Here is a 19,605-nt window from a genome sequence, read left to right as displayed (position 1 = left end):
TTTTTTTATTTCATTCTATTTATTTTATTTTATTTTGTTTAAGTTCATTTTGATTCATTATTATTTTTATTTGGCTTCATTTTATTTTGTTTTACTTAATTTTTTTATAATTTGTTCTATTTATTTATTTATTTATTTTGCTTAATTTCTTTTGTTTTACTTCACTTTTCAATTCTTTCTCATTTTTGTTTTATTTAATTTTAATTTTAATTTATTTGTTGTTGTGTTTTGTTATATTTATATTAGATATAATATTATATTTATTTATTTACAAAATGCATAAATAAAATTTATTTTGTTAATTTTATTTATTCATTTATTTAATTCATCACTATATTTTATTTTATTTCATTTAATTTCTTCCACTTTTTTCACTTAACAGCCTCCCCTTCCTTTGCTTTCTTTTCAGTTGATTTTACTTCATTTAATTATAAATTAATTTAAATATCCATTCTTTTCTGCAGGCGTCACTAATTCTATTTATCATTTTTTCAGCTCCTCTCTTGTGCCTCTCTTTCCCCATCACACTTGCTAAGTCATTACAGGTTCACGCATTTGCCTTTTCAGTTCCGCTATTCGTTAAGTTTGTCACCATTGTTATTGTGCTTCTCCCTTATTTGCTTCACCTTGGCTGTAATGTAGCTGCTGTAACACCTCTCTCATAACTAATGTATTGTCTGATTTGTCAGCGCTGTTGTTGGATTTTATTTTGGGCTTTTCAGCTCGCCCATTCGTCAACCTTACAAAGTCGCTTTTAGTTTATTTTTATATATTACATTGTGCCTGCTTTGCAATAAGCAGTTGACTGCTTTCGCCGATGTCCAAATTAGTTCTTGCTCTTGCTGCTTCGTAGCAGTTGTTGTACGTCATACATCTGTATATACATACATGTATTACCAACATGTGTGTGTTTCTTACTTCTCTTTCTCATTAAAATCGCTGTCGCTTTATTGGCCGCTTTTCTTACAACTCCATTCGCTTTAATGACACTATTGTCGTTTGTTGTTGCTTTTGTTGCTCTTTATTTACTACTTTTTCTTTTGTTAGTTTTCTTTTAGATTTTTATGCTTTATGTCCACTAATCATTGCTCTTCGTTCGTTGTTCATTATTTTCTTCGTTGCTTTTACGACTTTCGCCAGCGAAGCTTGACGACCGCTGAAGCTTACTTGACCAATGGCATTGCGTCGGCTTGTAAACGTTTCGTTGGCACGTTCACCATTTTTGGTTAATTAATGCTTGAGGCAATAAAAACAAGTCGCGTTTTTTATAGTTATGTTTTAAGTTAGTGTTTATCAGCAGCTGGATTGGTAAAATGGCGCCTGTGAGCGAACATGAAAATAATCGCGCTTAGTAATTAAATCGACTTCGTTACTAGAGTAATTCGAGGTTCCAACGCACGTAAACTAAATAACTGCAATGAGTAGTTATAACGTAGTTTAATTTAAGCACCTTACCGATCACAAATGGATTTACAAAGAATGTAATATATATTTTTTATTAGTATACTTAGATTTCAAAATTGGAACTCAATCTTGTGATAACAAATTTATCTCTTAGATGTTTAGAGAAATCGTACTTTTTGTCAGATTGCGCAAAAAGCAGCTAAGAAACGATAATATGTGATATATACTGATATATAGTAGGAAAACGTAACATATTTATAAAAACTCTTTTGGTATAGCCACAAGTCACAGAATTGTAAACTTACTCACACTGTAAAAAGGAAATCTAAAGGAAGACAGTAGTTTTCTCACGGACTTTGTAAATGTGCAGTCAGGGCTGTTTGTTCTTATTTTTAAGCACACAAAGTCATCCAAAACTTTGAAACTAAAACTTAAAAATTTAGAATATCAAACAACTTAAAATTAAAACTGCCAACAGGGACTTGTGTTTCAATACGAAAAGAATTTTTAGGTGTTACCTCGAGATATTTGGGTTTGTCCTCCTTCACCATTGACTCTATTTTTGCGCATCTTTCGCTAAGGTAGAGAAACCCGCACATATGACTCACGAAGAGGGGCAACGGTAACAATATCGTCCGCGTACGCCTGCAGTATCATACCTTTAATGAAGTGGTCCAGCGATTGTAGAAAAAGTGAGTTCTTGTTCTCTTTCGAATGTCGCAGACAGGCCTTTCTCAATTTTGATGGAGTTAATAGTCAATTCAATAGCATTCTAGATAGCCGTATGAGTTTCGCAGGTATACTAAATTAAGTGATAGCGTCAGGTGGACGGCGCATTCTTGTCAACTCATAATGGGTATCAAAGTCCGAATATATGGCATTTTAAAGCGAAACGTCTTGGCAAAGGGTGTAAGTAAGTCTTCTATATTATTTTAGGTTCAAAGTGGACTTCAAATCCGCCACTAACCCAATGATTATTGTTATTATCCGGTCCATGGATTTTTGAATAGCGTTTGATCTCGTTCAATACCATTATAACCTTTATGTTCTGAAAATGGAACAAAACAGTGTTTAAACAAAATAGTGTTTTTTTATGGTATGCTGATCTAAAGGTTAAATATTCTAAAGATACTTATATCCTGTGCTATAAGCATGCGATTCACAAAGCGCCTACGGATAAAACCACCCCCAACACTTATTCCTGTCAACTCGCCGCCGGACCCAAATTGAAGGCTTTCCTTCTCAGTGCAGACAATTTAACTTCTTGTTACGTCACTGGCTCGTGTAGCTTGATCACCCTGCCGCAGTCTTATCATTACTGATTTTATGTCACAAATTGCCTCCTGCTTTCCACTTTTCGGATGAAAAGAACATTTGTCGAACGAGTTCATATGCGCTCGTTCTTCAGTTCAGTTCTCGTTCGACCAGTCTCCGCGGTTCCGTTATCCGCACGCATTCTGACAGAGAATTGGCAGTAGAGTTGCTGACATGTTTAAATTGGTGCAGTTATAGTATGCCACACCCATGACCAGAAAGGAATTCAGTTTCCCATGTTTCCCTTTCTTCCAGATTCGCAAGTCTATGCAGGAGTGTGTTCATCTTCCGCTTTATGGTGTGTCCCACTGTCATTGCCGTTCATCATTGTGTGTTTCTGCTAGTATATTCCTATCCCGATCCCCCTGCTCGTGGCGACGCTACGTTGTTTCCGCTGCCGGAGGCTGTACGGTAAGCCCTACACACTTTGAGATTGGCTAACCTGTGTGCACCTTTCAGCTCTCTGGTGTACAAAACTTATGTATTGTGCCTTTCGGAATACATTTTCTGTCACAGAAGTCTTAACATTCATGGTATTTCGTTGAAAAGGCTGTGGGATAACCGCCTATGGGTATCGATCTTTAAAGTTCGGCGCAAGGCAACCGCACCAGTCCTACAATCCATAAGCTTTAACCCATTTGTGTACTATATTTCCGAGTCAGTTTCAATGCACGGGTTATCTGTCTCCGAGAGTGTCCAATCTAAAATAAGTTATCTTGAAATTCTTGGAAATCGTTAGTACAGTAGCACTACAGGATTGTTTATAAATTTCATTGCAAGTTCCATATGAATTGAAAAACATCGATCCTTTTGTTAGAAATATCATTAAGTCTCAGTGCCTATCTCAGGAAGCTTGCTTCTCTATCATGATAAAGAAGAGAATGACAGGCTTTACGATACTTCGATGGATGCGTTTTCTGTGACTTAAACAGAATATTGAATAGTGAATATGTTGACTCGAATGTATCCACTATAGCACTCACTATCTATCTTTATTATTATTTTTTAATAATTTCTCCAAACCATGTTCATATCTTAACCTCATTACGATGAAATGTGAAGCGTAAGCAACAATATGACATAGCCAGACTACATAGACAATGCAAGAGTTCGTTGTCATTTAAATAAAAAACATCATTGAAAAATTTATCTATTTATTAAGTAAGTAAGAATTTATTAGGAAAAATTAAGGTGGATGTGGACAATAAGCCAACATGAATCCAAACTGAGATTCACAGTAAGCGGAAATGACCGGAAATGGGTGTTACAATAACCGGAAATGAACAAAAGTGAGGCAAATTAGCCCGGTGAGGGCTAGCAACAAAAATCACTTGGAACTAAAGCAGAAATGATCAGAAATAGGGCTGATATGAAGCGGATATGGACTATTCATCATAATGAAGAATGATTTAAGTTGTAGCAGCATAAAAATCCCCTATATATCATATTGACAGCAAGCGGAAATGACCGGAAACGCGAATTACAAGAACCAGAAGTGAATAAAAGTAGGGCAAACTAGAAGCTTGGTGAGGGCTAGCAACGAAAATCACTGGCATATAAAGCGCAAATGAAGCAAAAATGATCAGAAATAGAGCTAATATGAGGCGGAAATAAAATAAAAGGTTTTTCAATTGGCGCGGGTCGATTTTGGTGCCCTGTCGCAGCCATTTTGTTTTGGTGACATCTGTCAAATCTTTTGTTTATTATTCAGTTGTTTATACCAAATCATCATGGCAAGTTACACGATTGAACAGCACGTTCAAATGATAAAACTTTATTATCAAAATGAGTGTTCATTAACGCAAACGTTGCGTGCATTGCGCCCATTTTTCGGTAGACGTGGTGGCCCTTCCAATTTCTTATGGCCCATATTGAACCATATGGACCTAGACGACATGTGGTTCCAGCAGGACGGCGCTACGTGCCACACAGCAAACGCCATTTTATTCCATTTCAACATCTACCCGCCCTTATTAAAAAACCCTTTAGGAGCGGAAGTGGAAATGAGAATTAATGCACCCAAAATTTTTTTCTTTCACAGAAATGTATGTTTACATATTGAATTTATTTGATCCAAATTAACTGTAAAACTCATTTCGAGATATTAAAAAGTCAGACTTAGAAGAAACTAAGTCAAAGGTTATATTGTTTGAGAATTTTGAGATTTCTTAAAGGTCTGTAAAGTGGAGCTCTTTGGAGTTGTGCTATCAAATTCAATAAAAAAAATTATTGTTCCGAAGACAAAGTTGAGAAGGTGCCAGTAAATTATACAACTAGCAGTATTAAAGGCAAATGAGATGAAGATAATTGGTATCCTGCAGTTTATGGACTTTAAGTTAATTAGCTTATATCTTGAGCTATACGATGGTATCAATCAGAGATCATAGGGTGAGGTAAAATACAGGTTTTGGGTGTGTCAAGTCTTTTAATATGTCCATCAAAATAGGGACTCCAAATAACTACCGCTTATTCAAATTTGGATTGAACTAGAGACGTTTACAGGATATACGGAGCACTAAAATCAGAGCTAAAACAGCGATAGAAAACTACACCAAGAAATGAGGTTTGCCATTCGACCTCAAGATCCTTTGTGCCCATTGTATGACTTAGAATTAAAAGCTTTGAGATAAAAATAATAATCATGTCGGAGATCTCATTCGAAGTAGCGAGACGAGAGCTGTGTAATAGAATAGAAAGTGTGGAACGTGGAATGATATTTTAAGAAAGAAAGATGGAAAAGATCTGTTTATATTAAGTTGTAGGCAGGTTATGGGACTCCACGAAGTAACGATAAATAAATTTTTATGCTCGATTCTTTCGTATTTCCTGATTGACTAATTTTTGTATTCTATCATTTCTTTACTTTCGCTCGAATTTGTTGATTTCATTTCACATTTTATTTCCAATAAGTTGAAATTTTCAATAAACCGAAATGTAATTAAAACGCACAATTTTAAAGTGGTTTGCATAAAAATCAACCAGACATAGCCATTGGACCTCGAAGATGACTTCATACTTAAGTCGAAATAACGATTCACTAAACACGAAACACTAAATAAATGAACCAACGTAAAATTGTGTGTCCTATTGAAATTCTTCCTTAAGCTCATCTAATTCTAAATTATATACAAAAACAGAAAAGCAATGATTTTATTCACGCTTCAGCACACTATAAAGTTCGTGTCTTAAGTCTTTTGTTTAATTCCCCCTTTAAGTTGATCCTGCGCTATTTAAGGTAAAGCTAAAGGCAGCCATTTTACACATTTCTAATTTCTACCACACCCACTAAACGCCACTCAGGTGTATAAAAACAAATCAGAGCAAAACAAATCCATACAAACAAATTTTAGAAAAACAAAATGAAACGGTACATTGCCTGCAGGCAATTGACAGCTGCAACATGCAACATGCACGCATTTGCCACCACTTCACATGTTAGTTTTTCTGCAAGTTTTCCTAGCAACTAAATTGGCCAAATCACCGGCAAAATACCGATAAAACGGTGAATGCGTGTAAAATGCCGCAGAAAATCACTAAAAATGCACACAAACAGATTTCTAGGCTGGAAAAAACCTTCAATTTGCCGTAAACAGTAAATGTACACGAAAAACATTAAATAAAAACACAAGCGTAAAACATGAAATAGAAAAAACAAAACGCAAGATTGGCGAAGCTGTGGCAGTCGAAGGTGCCGTCGCCGCCGCCGTTGCCGTAGGTCCGAAGAGCCAAAGGCAAAACGAATTAGTTCAACTTGTCTTCAACTAATTGCCACCAGTTGCAGCAACAATGCTATACTAAGCTGGAGCAGTAGCAATAACCGATATAGCAACAACATCACCCGCAGCAAAAGCGTTGGCACGCATGTTGCCGCAGCAGCGTCCAGCCGCCGTACCAAGTCATGGGAAAAATTCGAGTGGCGAGTGGCGACTGCCAAAGCATTAAACTGACTATTTTGTTTGTGTAGTTGTTGTAATTCATTTTTTTTTCAAGTGTCGCTGTTGTTGCTGCTGCACTGTTTTTGTAGCTACTGAAGTTTGTATTTCTTATTGCGCTCCTCGCGCTTGACTTGAAACTTTCGCACGCAAATTAAGATAATCGAAGCTGTTGCTACTGAGGCGATCGCTGCCACCGCTACTGGCTCACAATAACAACCACAACAATACCAGCCGTAACAAAAGATGGTCCTGTAATACTGGTAGTCGTTCTTTCTTGCCGCAAAATAACAGTAGCTTAGGCTGTGTGTACAGCATTGACGCCAGTGGCCGGCAAGCGAAAACTTGGTGGCAGGCAAATTTCTGTGGCAACCACCAAGAAGAAGAAGAATGGAGTTTGCTGCTGTAATACCGTTGCAATAGTAGATTGAGTTGCCATAGCTGTTGGTTGAATATGAAAAATGTGCAATGGGCGCAATAGCAACGTGTTGGCAGTCCATCATTATGTTGAGTCACAATAACAGCAACAACAGCAGCAGTAGTCATAGTGCGCAGCGGTAGGCAGCATTTAGGTAAGTGCAACATGGTTGCTGCGCGCGCATAAACACACTTAAAGCCAAGCAATATATATATTAGGGTGGTTCAATTTTTGTCCTTTGCCTCCTACCAACGTAGATGCTGTGCAACATTTTACATCCCCCGACCCGTTTATATTAATTAAAACTGGCCTTATCTGAAGACTGGAACTCTTGCCCAGTGGAAGTCCGTCAATGTTCAAATCCAAGTGGATATTTTTAAAGTCATTCTGGAGTAAAAAAACCAATCACAAACTTTTTTGTACCTTGGTGAATATATTCGCCCAAAACCTATTCTCACTTTTGGGATTTCTTTCGAAGTGCTTTTAAGAGTCCTAGAACAAGAAAAAGTCTGGAAACACGTTTTCCTAAATTTTCCAACAAAGTGTTGATCGCAGCAATCATTATGTTGTTCTCAAATCTACATTTATTTAAGTCTTGTCGCAAGTTCGAAGCTTCGATTCACTTTAAGTTTCATAGTTTTCACTGCTTTTAATGTCTTCACTGCTCCTTATTTCTTTAGAAGCTGGCTTTGTACTTGAAGGGCATATGGCCGGAGGTTTGCTTGTGATGTTATTTCAATCAAACAGAAGGTCCGCAATTTGTTCACCTTCCCTCTTGACTTTTTTATATTCATTTTTCAATAACTTTAAGTACTTAAAAAACTTATTTTGACTTACAATAATTCTCACATAACTTTTCGCGTACTCATTTTACTTTTGCTTGATCGTAGGCGTACAACTAACCGATAACTCTAACATTTATCGCCAATGGGTTATTCGGGTGTTTCTAATTCTAACCAAGTTCTCTAACCTGATTTTTGATTCGAGAAACATTAGGGAACTATGGTACATCAAATTTCTAGTTTAAAATAAAAATATTTTTCTAACAGTAGATACTGTTTTTCCCGCGTAGCAGATTCGAATTCTACATAAAATTCTAAGAAAAGCTGTCTACTAGAACATAACTCTGTAGTCAAATTCGACCAACCGAAATTTTAAAAGTAGCTTTCATTAATTAATGCGAAGTTAATATAGAGATTAGTATTGATCCAAGTATTTGAATCGTTCATTTTTGGTAACTATTTTTTATTTAAAGAGCCCGATAATGTAGCTACTAAGCAAATTGCATATAACTTTTTAATATTTCAATAGGAAAAGTAGCCGCTGTAGCAAAATCGGTTGGTGCGCGACTACCGTACGGCTATACACGAATCATGAAATTACAGGGAAGACTTTTTATAATAGCGATCGCCGATAGGTAGGCAACGCACAACCTCCGAGTTATTTCTGCCATTCGAAGCAAAGTTTTCGAAAGCATTTGATACAGTCTCGCACAAAATATTCCTTGAAAATCTAGGCTTGCACTAGTTTTCTTATTATGGTTGAAATCGTAGCTGGCAAATAGAATAATTTCTGTTGAAATTGGGAATGCTAAATACGGTGCACTAGACAGGGCTAGTTTACTGGGGCGGCAGCCTTTGGTCGGGAAAACCAGAGTCATTCGGGTAACGTAAAACCGGCTGCCATGGGAATGCTAAATCTCGCACATTTGTGTCAACTTCTGGCGTACCAAAAGGTAGCATTCTTGGTCATATCTTGTTAACAATTTTCAGTAATGACATTGGTCGTTGATTCAAGTATTATTTACGTTATGCACACGATTTGAAACATTTTCGCAAAATCTTCTTTCTATCAGATACATTGTTATTAAAGGTGGACTTGAATACTCTGAATTACTGGGCTCTGCAAAACAAACAATATCTTGATATTAGTAACTGTTATAACTAGATGTTCCAAGTCCCCCAATCCCCTTCCCTCAACTTATTATGTTTCAAATGTAACTCTTGTCCCAGTCAATGAGTTTTGTGCTCTTTATGTTATTTTTGATCCGGTTTATACGTTAATTATCCATATTGAATTTATTATTCTGAAGGCATGTGCCAACTGAGCTTTTTTACGACGCTATGTTAGTGAACATTTGTGAAACAACATCAAGACGCACACCACAAATAGGAAGAGGAGCTCGGCCAAACACCTAACAGAAGTGTACGCGCCAATTAGTTATTTATTTTATTATGTTAGTGATTTTAAAGACCAATTAGTTATTTATTTTATTATGTTAGTGATTTTAAAGACCCATGTACTAGAAAAATGTTATATAGTGCTTTAGTCCGTTCAAAATTGGAGTATGCCTCTGTCATCTGGAATCCAATGTATTCATTATATTGTCCTAGAATTGAAAATGCTCAATGCGTTTGTACGTTTTGATCTTCATCCTTTTCAATTTGATGGTGCCTTGCGAACCTACAGTACTAGGTGAAACAATGTTTTATCCTTGAGATCAGATGGCTCATTCAAAGCTTATTTTACTCGAACAATTAAGTTTCCATGTTCCTAATTGAAAACTTCGCCCTTATACCATCCTCCATTTTATATTGAAGCCCCCAGATCTAATTACCTCAATTTCACCGCTCTTACAAATGGACTTGAAGGGTATAATCGGCTTTATAGAACCATGAGTCTTATTATTTATCAAATAAATTTTCTATTTAAGGTTCTTAAGTTATTGTTAAGTAATCTTGTAAATCTAGTCAGTAAGGTTGACTTAAATAAAGAAATAATGAAAGAACGCAAAACAGCTCATACAACATCACCTACTATTCGGAGGCTTCATAAAACTGTAGTCGCATCACCACAAATAAGAGAGTAGCTCCGCTAAGCACTCAACAAAGGATATATTGGGTTGGGGAATAGGTTAGGTTGAAGCCGTTGTCCACTGTGGGACACACTTAGGCCCATGGCCCATTGTGACGCCGCGTGGGGAACTAACCCTTATTCCTGCTAAAACCAATGTGTACTTTTCAAAAATTTTGTAAGATCCGTAATACCGACACAGCCGATATTCATTAAAAGATTGCCTACCCAAAATGGTGAGTCTACGTCTGGATAGACCAGGACAGTGACACAGAAGGTACGGGATTGTCTCTCTTCCCCTTCCTTGTATAGACATTTTCTGCAGAATTCATGTGATTGCACACCCATTCTCATTTACTACTCACTTTTATTCGCTACTCTTACAATTTCTTCATAGATAAGTGGTTTACATGTTTGCAAGGGTATGCTTATATTATTGTCTATGTACTCATCAGTTACTTTGGTGCCTATTTACGCTGGTTTATCGGCTCTGCAGTTACCCTCAATGTCACAATGGCCAGGAAACCAATGCTTCATTAGGTGAAATGATTCAGCCATCTCGTTAAGACGTGTGCGGCATTTCATGGTTACCTTGGAGGTTGTCGACTCTTTTGTAAGGGATTTTATCGCCACCTGGCTATCAGTGAAAATGTAAATGTCTTCTCCAGATATCGCATCACACTGTAGCAGTGTTGCGGCCTTAATTATTGCCGCTGAAAGACACTACAGTAATCGGGAAGCCGAAAACTGAAGGAGATCCCCAGATGCTCGGAATATACACTTCCGCCCACCCTACCATCCAGCTTTCAGCCATCTGTGTATACATAGATGGACTCGCCCTGTCTTACCACGTACCGTTCCCACTCTTCTCTCGAGGGTAGGAGGGTCACGAACATTGTAGTGGCAAGTATAGGCGGGACTGTATAGTCCACCTGCCCGGGAAGCCCCAACGTGCCATCCAGGATTTTAACGTGGCCATAGTCTGTATTTGACCACTTATCTAAAGTGCTCGGCCTTATTGCTGCACTGCACGCAATGTACTTTGCCTGCAGGTCTACCGGAAGGAAGTTTAATATCACATATAGTGCTTTCGATGGTATGGTTGACATTGCACCGGTTATAAGAACAGACTGTCAACTCTTTTAATGTTCACGCCCATCTCCAGGGCATTTCACTATATTGCAATATGGTCTAATTACTGCTGTGTACAACTAGTGTATCATTCTGGGTTTCCCCATTTTTCCCCAATGAGCTTTTCGTAGGATTATAGTGCCGTCGTAGCTTTGTGAACTCTATCTGCGGCTGTGAGCCCCCAATTTAGCTTCCTACCCAGTACGAGTCCTAGCTATTTAGCGCTTTCTGTTACTTTAAGGGGGTTTTCCCCTAAAAATACTTGTTAAAGAGCAGATGATTTTTTGTTTCCTACTGAACAGTATCAGTTCCGTTTTTTCTGGACTTACTTCTGGCTTTCACTATTTGGGCAACATGGGGCTGTTTTTTCAGTCGAACAGCCTCATTCACACGGTGTAGATGGGCAATGTAAAGCTCCTTGTTGACCGTGGCGTTCTTCTCGAGCATTTCTCAGAGCACCATGCCCTTCCAGTCCCTCCAAACACATATCATGATCTTCTGTGGATGAAGATCCAGCTTGACTCTTGGATTTGACGTATCTTCTGGAGCCACCCACTCCTTTCTTTGCTTCATATTGATGTATAGGCACCATTTCACATCTGCCGTGACGATTCGGTACAAAAAGGAGTTGCTTATGACCGCGTGTTGCTCGATGGTGCGCGAGATGCTCAGAAGCGATTTGATGGCCACTATCTTTGTTTTTTCGTTGAACTCGTGAGGCACCCAGACTTCCAATTTTTCAGTAAATCCAACTGAATGAAAGTGATTGATAATGGCTTTATGACCGTAGTTCATTTTTTCCAATTCACAAATGGTTCAAAAGTTCTCGTCGTCGCAAATATCTCGGGCTGCTTCGGCAGCTTTTTGACCTCGATGAAAAGCAAAAAAGAGCAGGTGCTGAAAATGTTGATTTTTGCCTTCTGGATATTTCATTTCTAAGCTTCAAAACTAACAAAAATTAAATAACTCAAAATACAATTAATATAGTTTTGTATATCAGAAAGAGTTCTATCGAATGAATACTAATCTTCCCAAACTGCAAAAAAATCGTTTTAAAATAAAAGAGAATATAAAGGGTTTTCCAATAAGAGGTGCTATTTTGATATTCAAAGAAAAATGCTATCTTTTTTAATCTAAATAATCGGATGTTTACTTCATTATAAAGAGGAAGGTATGCCGTTAATAGTGAAAAATAATATCAGGCGAATGACCACCATGACCACGCTTACAGGACAATATACTTTTCATGAAATTTTCCATAATCGAATTGCAAAGTGGCTGCCCTCTGTCCTCGATAGCCTCACGAATTCCATCTTTGAGGTCTTGAATCGACTATAGGCTGTTGGCGTAGACCTTCTCTTTCCCTTGGGCTCAAAGAAAAAGTTACAAGGTGTTAAATCACAAGATCTCGATGCCAATTGTGATCACCTCTTCGAGAGATAACACGGTCCGGAAACTTTTCCCGTAGAAGATCGATGGTTTCGTTGCTTGTGTGACACGTAGCGCCGTCTTGTTGAAAATAAACGTTGTCCAGAACAATACCATTCAAATCTTTGATAATCTCTCCTGTTTAACACCTGACACCTGTTATTGGAAAACCCTTTAAAAACTTATTCCCCACATCATTATATAGTAAGAAAAGGGATTGTAGAATTTTTTATTGGTAAATCAAATTAAAACTTACAAATAAACTAAAACAATTAAATTTTACAACTCTTCTAAAATTTATTTAAAAAAAATTTTTTTAATCATACATTTTTTAATCATAATTTTTTTTTTTTTTAATTTTATTAATCATACATTTTTTTATAATTACCAACGTATTTGCAATTATTTTGGTTGGAGTTCCTTTTAACTTCCAACAGGAAGTGTATTTTTTATACTTCCTATGTTAAATTTGATAATTCCCTCTCAATTAGAGGTAACTTCTTTTAAAATGCTTTCACACCATTTCTCTAATGCACTTTTATTCTTAGACTTTCACACAAATTGGCCCACCTTAATGCATATAAAATATATTATATATAAGTATGTATATGGTACATAAACACAGTCACTGATATGCCAACAATATCGATCTATATCACGCACTAATGGGCGGCGTGAAATTCGGGGGCTACAGCAGCCAACTATTTTTGCTTTGCCTAGATTGTTCTTGCGATTTCGTATTGCAATTTCTTCTGTTATGTTTTTTGTGTGCATTGGCATTAGTCTTCCAGCGAAATTTTGTGGTTGCCACAATAGCTGTTTGTGGTTAACGCTACTTACTTTCTAGCTGTTATTGTTTTGTTGTTGTTTATATTGCGTTTTTTGTTTGGCTTTAGGCTAAGAAGCAATTTCTGGCTTAGAAATTTGCCAAGGCAAGCATTATATTTAGCAGAGGAAAAAAATGAAATGAATAAAAATAGTTGAAAAAAAATTTATATTACGCGGAAGACCAGTAGCTGCGCAATAAGCAATTGCTTTGAGAAAATTATATATTAGAATATGCTGGCGAGTACGGGTGACTAGGCTTATCTTCTTTTACTGCACAGCAGTAATCAAAGAGCAACAAAGTTCTGAAAAAAATGAAAAAATATGAAATTAAAATAGTATAGTAAGGAAAAAATTGAAAAAAGGGAATTTTAGTAAAACTGAAATACAATAAATACTCTGTTTAACTGCATTAGGGAATTTAATAACTGTGTTATATTTCTGAAAGAGAGCTACCTCTTAGAGCTCAGCGCATTTGAGCTTTTTTAAGTTGCATCTAAAGTGTAGCCCATATCAGGCAAAGAAATATGTTTATCTGGTAGGTTGCAGGCATTAAGCTAAAAATAGATCCCTGAACTCGAATTTTTGGTAAGTAATTTTACGAATTTTAGTTCGAAATAAATTTTTTGCAGTTTGCACATTAAGTTAAAATTGAGTCTCTGAACACAATTTTTTGATAAAAAATGCGGTTTTTAGTTTGCGAGATATTGCGCATTCGATTAATCAAACAGTGGATTTCTATTTCTGTTAATTTGCATTTTTTTTTGTTTTGTATGCGTCTCGTTGCTGTAGACAAAGAACCACTTGAGTTTTAGGTTTAATCTTATTAAAAAAAGTAAAAATAATCGTAAGATAGGCCAGCCAAAATATTCATTTTGTTTGCTGTTTTAAATGGTATAACTTAAAACAATTGATTTTAGCAAAGAGATGATGTCTCCTGTTAAGCGAAAGATTTTTGGATAAGAATTTTTAGACAATCCATTTGAATGCATTGAATCATTAGCATCGCTTAACTCGTTTTCTGGAACATGCTAAGAGTATTTGTGAGATAATAAGAAAACTTCACTTGAAAGTCTTTTATACAGCATTGGGATGAATATACACTGTACCCATCCCTATACAGCGCACGCTCGCTAACGTAACAAAAGTTTTGGAATGCCCAAAAAGACTAAGTAAATATATTTTTTCACATTTAACTTCACATTTTGTTCTTGTTTTCGTTACATATAAATTGAAAATTAAGTCATACGATGGTTTTATTTAAAAAAAATTAGTCATCTTTTTTTATTTTTTGTTTTTCTAAAACTTGAAACAAAGCTTTCTCCCTTAACCATCTTAGCACACTCATATCATTTTGATTGACGTCTTCATGACCAGCCCATATTAACGACTTGTTGAAAATTTCAACTGCTTCAGTCAGCTTAATTTTCTCCAGTTTCTCTGATACGCTGTCATCATCGGATTCGACCACTTGTTGATGATCGTCATCTGCATTGACCTCCTCGATATCTTCGTTCCATTCATGAATGGCTGGTAACGTGAATTCAATCTGAAATTTTTAATAAAAAAAAAATTTTCAATAACCCACATACCTACATATCTTTGAGCATATCTGCGAACACGAACCTCAGGATTTAAACTACTAAGGAGATCGACGGTGTTGCTAATCAAGGTGCGAAGTTCAGCTTCCCATTTTTCTTTTAAACCGCCAAAGGAACATTATCTTCGGGATCTTCATTATAGGTATACCGCAAAATCTAAAATACTGTTCCAGCACTTAGCTAATGTTGCTTCACCAACATAAAACCAAGCCGCATCCAAAAGATTTATAGCTGTTTTTAAGTTAATTTTTTTTAACGACTCGAGCAACTCAGACTTTGTAGCTGCTATTGAAGCCACATAGAAGGCTGTTTCTGTAATGCAACTTAGTGATTTTTATTGCATTCTGATCCATCCGTTGAATGAGGGGAGTAACGTTTGGTGGCATAAACATTGCCGAAATGCCAAATGACTCATGAAACCATTGCTTAAACATAGCTGACGTCATCCAGGTAGATTTCGAGCTCTTATAGTCGGTGGGACACTGAAAGTTTTTAAGGGGTTAGGGGTAGTCAGAGGCCCGAAAAAATGATGATTTTCACGAATTTTTTTTTGCTACTTAATTAATTTATTTAACAAAAATAAAAACATAGCATAAAAATATCATGTTTTAACTTGACTTCACCAAAATTTCAAAAAAAAAAATTAATAATTGCAAAAGTTATCGCTGTTTGTGTGAAGCCCGTTTCTCCAGAAGTCCCTTGCGGTGAACATCACAAGTCCTTGCAGATTCATCTAAAACCAATCGGACAAGAGAAATTAGTTTTATTAATAGATAATCTTGTGCCTGATCGAAGCTTTTTTTTTTTTTTTCAAAATGAACAAAATGGCGGCCTCAGAAATTTTTTTTCCAGATTTTAGAAAAAAAACCAACAGTTAATTGTTAAAAAAAAATCGAAATTTTTGAAAAAAAAAATCCTTCGATCAGGCACAAGTTTTTTATGTTTTTCAAAAGCTGTATAAATTTTATTGAAATCTACGTAGCGGTTTTTAAGTTACCGTGTTCACCAGTTTGAAAAACATAGTTTTGAGAAAAACGCATTTAAAGTTTTGCTATCGGCTCCGGAGCGGCCGAGCGCCCTTTGTTAATTGTTGAATAACTTGAAAAGTATTTGTCGGATTCACTTCAAATTTTTACACAATATTTTTAAAACATTATACTTTAAGAAAATGCAAAAAACAAAAAATTGATTTTTTGAAAATTCTGACTACCCCTAACCCCTTAAAGCAGCGTGAATTCTTCGCCTTTCCAATTACCAAAAGCTTAAGCTTGTGGGATGCAGTGGCGTTTGAACAGCATAAAAACGTGATTCGCTGCTTCTCGGACTTTACCCCTGGAGCTCTCTTCTCCAAACTTGACGCGGACGTTTTTCTCTGACCTTTTCACCAGAAAACATAAGACGAAACACTCTTTGCAAAACCAAAACCGCCACTGAAATACTTTACTCCATACATGCAATTACGAATAAAATTCCTATTTTATAATTAGGGGATTACCCAATTTCAGAATTACTTGAGATCAATGTAAACTACATTCAAATAATTGTAACGTTTATTGTTCATGTTATAGAGCTTTGTGGGTTTGTTCACGTTTTAGAGTAGTCAATGCACAAAAATGTCTATTCACGTTTTGGGGTGTTCACGCTTTACAGCGTTCGCTTTATCGAGCGTACGCTGTATTATATAATTTTGTATTATTTGGTCATGTTTGTAGTTTATGTAGTGGCCAGGTTCAATAAGTTTCTTTTCAGTGCTAATTTTCAGCTTTTTTCTGATTCCATCTACTCAAACGTACTATTGGAATAATTTAGCAAGAGTTCGGGGTGATTTTAATCTCGCTTTCTCATTTGGCAATGACGAATTAGCATTATATTTTGGGCATGAAATTGGAAATCATGAATACCTATTTCTATTTGCTTTCGGATTCAGATTGTGCAGTTCCAACAAGGTTTGCTTGTACGGCTCCTAAGTTGAATTTTGAAATTTGGTTTATTAAGAGACTTTTATGAATTATATTTTTATAGAAAATTTTAACCCTGCTGGACATTGCGAACCAATTCGTATGCAAACTTTTGCGCTATCTAATATCCATTTCTACACTCTGTTTTTCCAGAAGATATATTCCCTCTGAATCAATTTCCAGAATCTTGGTATTGTTTTTTGTTTTTAGTTTTGCGGTTACAGTTTGGTTTAAGTTTAAAACCAATTGCTTTAAGAGAATTGTTTGCCAAAACTGAAATCAATCAACATATAAGTTCATAAAATTGACAAATATTAGAATTTCGGCGGTAAAATATTTGTTTATTTAAATACAGTTCCATCTTTGCAAAGCGGAAGTAAAGGCAATTTAGAGCAACTAATATTTTCAACAAATGATTCAAACTGAAAACAAAAATATGTAATAGCAAAAAATACACACAGCAAAGCAAAGCAAAGAAATGAACGCACACAAATGCCAGCCCCGGGTGATTAATAAAATTTTACGGTTGACAAAATGAAGGGCCGGCGATGAAATACTTCCTGCAATACCCTGAAATATCCTGAATGATGACCCCTCCGATCGCTCCGTATGGTATTTCTTGTTCCTACAGATGCTTCTTCGCATGTTTGTTCAGAAAATTACCAGTGCTCCTGGACTTACCTTTAACTGGGGGTCTCACACATCATAGTGATCTTGTGTAGCAATCAACTAAATATATTTATATAAACATATTTTCCCATTTGTCTTGCAAGGAACGTAGGCCCGTCATAAAAATATTTCAGTTCTCTCTATCCAAAGCTAAGCTCTTGTTCTGGGCTGTTATTTCGAGCTCGGTCTGCCTTCTCCAGATATGTGCTGGGCGTCCTGCCTACGACTGTCCGGCAGATTCCATTCGATGGTCATTTTCGTTACGTCACCCGTTGGTCTACGCAGGACGTGGCCAATCCATCGTCTTTTCCTTCTCCTAACATCAACATTGATTGCATCTTGTTGCATTATGCTCCCATAGTCTATTATTTGTAACGACTTCTGGATAGAAAATGCTCAACATATGTTGCTAACACTTGTTGATAAGAACTTGCACTTTTTTTACATATATCGCTGGCAGCCTTGTACCACGACTCACATCTGTGCAGGAGTACTGACTTTACATAGGAGTTGAAAATTTTTATTTTAATGCGCGTTGACAAAAAGGAGGACACCCAAACTGTTTGTCGTTGCATAAAGCCTTATCTTACTTGCTGAAGTCTGTGATTAACATCAGATCCGCCACCGGTGGTAATAATGCTATCCAGATAGCATAATGAAGGGCCTTCGATCGGCTGATTATTTATTGCGAAACAGTGCTTTAATAGTACTTTTTGCTGCCTTACAATAAAATCTGAATTATTTCAACATTAAATATTTCGTTTAAGACCTATTTATTTTCTCATAGTCTTTGTGCATGTATTAGTTTTACGAAGAATTGGTTTGAATTTGTTCCCGCAGCTTTAGGAATCTGCAAGACTCTATGTGCAGACTAGTGTTATGAAAAAGAACTGCCCAAGGTTAAATGTCACATAGCTTTAGAAGACATGCCTAAATGAGAGTTTGGAATTTTTTTAATTATATCCGGCAAACTTTTAGATGCTTTTTTTAATGTTTAAAATTTCTTTGTCAAAATGTCTATGTTCAAATGAAAGCTTCAATTTTTCCTTTTCAAATAGTATCGGATACGATTTTTTTTTTTTTTAATTTATTTTTTTAATTTTTTCAAGTCAACATTTTTGCCTTTTTTAAGTTTTGCTCAAATGAAAACTTGCAATTTTTCAGTACAAATGATACGAAATGATTTTTATGGAGAGTTAAAATTTCTTTGTTGACTTTTAATTTTGAGCGCACTCCACCTCTACCGAGCGTGGAAGTTGTTCAACCTGTCGTTGTTAGAAAAAAAGCCTGTGGTGTGTTGTACAACACACTTCGCATACTTTTCATAGTCAGCTTTAAGCCGTTTGCGGCTTGCCACCCAGTCGTTGCATCTTTATGGCATTTTAGCAACCATCGATGGTTTTCGCGCAACACGAATCCTTTTTAGCTACTCGACTTACGCGTAAATTTACAGCAGAGATAATTTTTTTTCGATTTTTAACTTTGATGCGTACAGTTTTAGTAAATTTCCTGCTTAAAGGGCCACATTTCACCATATACAACTATTAAATTTCTTATGACCAGCAAATTGCTGCAGCTGCTACGCTCGACGAAAATGCCAGCGGGTGCTAAATACGGTCAGTGAGCTTAAAATTGCGCCGAAAGCCAGCAGTCAAAGTACAGATCGGCAGCAGATGACTAAATACCGTTGAATACCGTTCTAGATAGTGCTCTATTGTGCTTCAACTCTCACTCTCTGGATCTTTGGTAAAACTGAGTGCGAATTTTGTTTTTGTTGGTTGTGGGTAGGTAAATATACGTGGCATGGGAAATTTAAATTATAGTGTCGCCACAATAACCATCAACAGCAATTGCTATGCCAAGCAAGCGGCCACAGCCAACTGAGTATAATAAATGCAACAACTACAACAGCCTTCGATGCTGTTAAATTTGCCAGCAGCCAGCTCATCGGTCTATTATTATGTGGTTGCTGTTGCTATTTGTGCAACTTGGGTTGCCTGCTCCTGCTGCAACGGCACTCGCCTTGCTGCTTGCGATCCATACGGGCCAACATTAGTTGGCTTATCCCGCTT

At 36.5% G+C, this 19,605-nt stretch overlaps 1 protein-coding gene across 1 annotated transcript in view; it reads left to right on the top strand.

The window, feature by feature from the left end:
• The window catches only part of LOC129249061 (AT-rich binding protein-like), a 74,650-nt gene extending 67,985 nt beyond the window's left edge, over positions 1-6,665 (top strand). Inside the window, exon 2 of the mRNA XM_054888721.1 lies at positions 6,494-6,665. Within this exon, the coding sequence (XP_054744696.1) occupies positions 6,494-6,665 (172 nt within the window). The remainder of the gene's footprint in view (positions 1-6,493) is intronic.
• Positions 6,666-19,605: the final 12,940 nt, after the last annotated feature.

Source organism: Anastrepha obliqua, chromosome 1, assembly GCF_027943255.1.
Source record: "Anastrepha obliqua isolate idAnaObli1 chromosome 1, idAnaObli1_1.0, whole genome shotgun sequence".
NCBI lineage: Eukaryota > Metazoa > Arthropoda > Insecta > Diptera > Tephritidae > Anastrepha > Anastrepha obliqua.
This window is presented reverse-complemented; position numbering and strand designations above follow the sequence as displayed.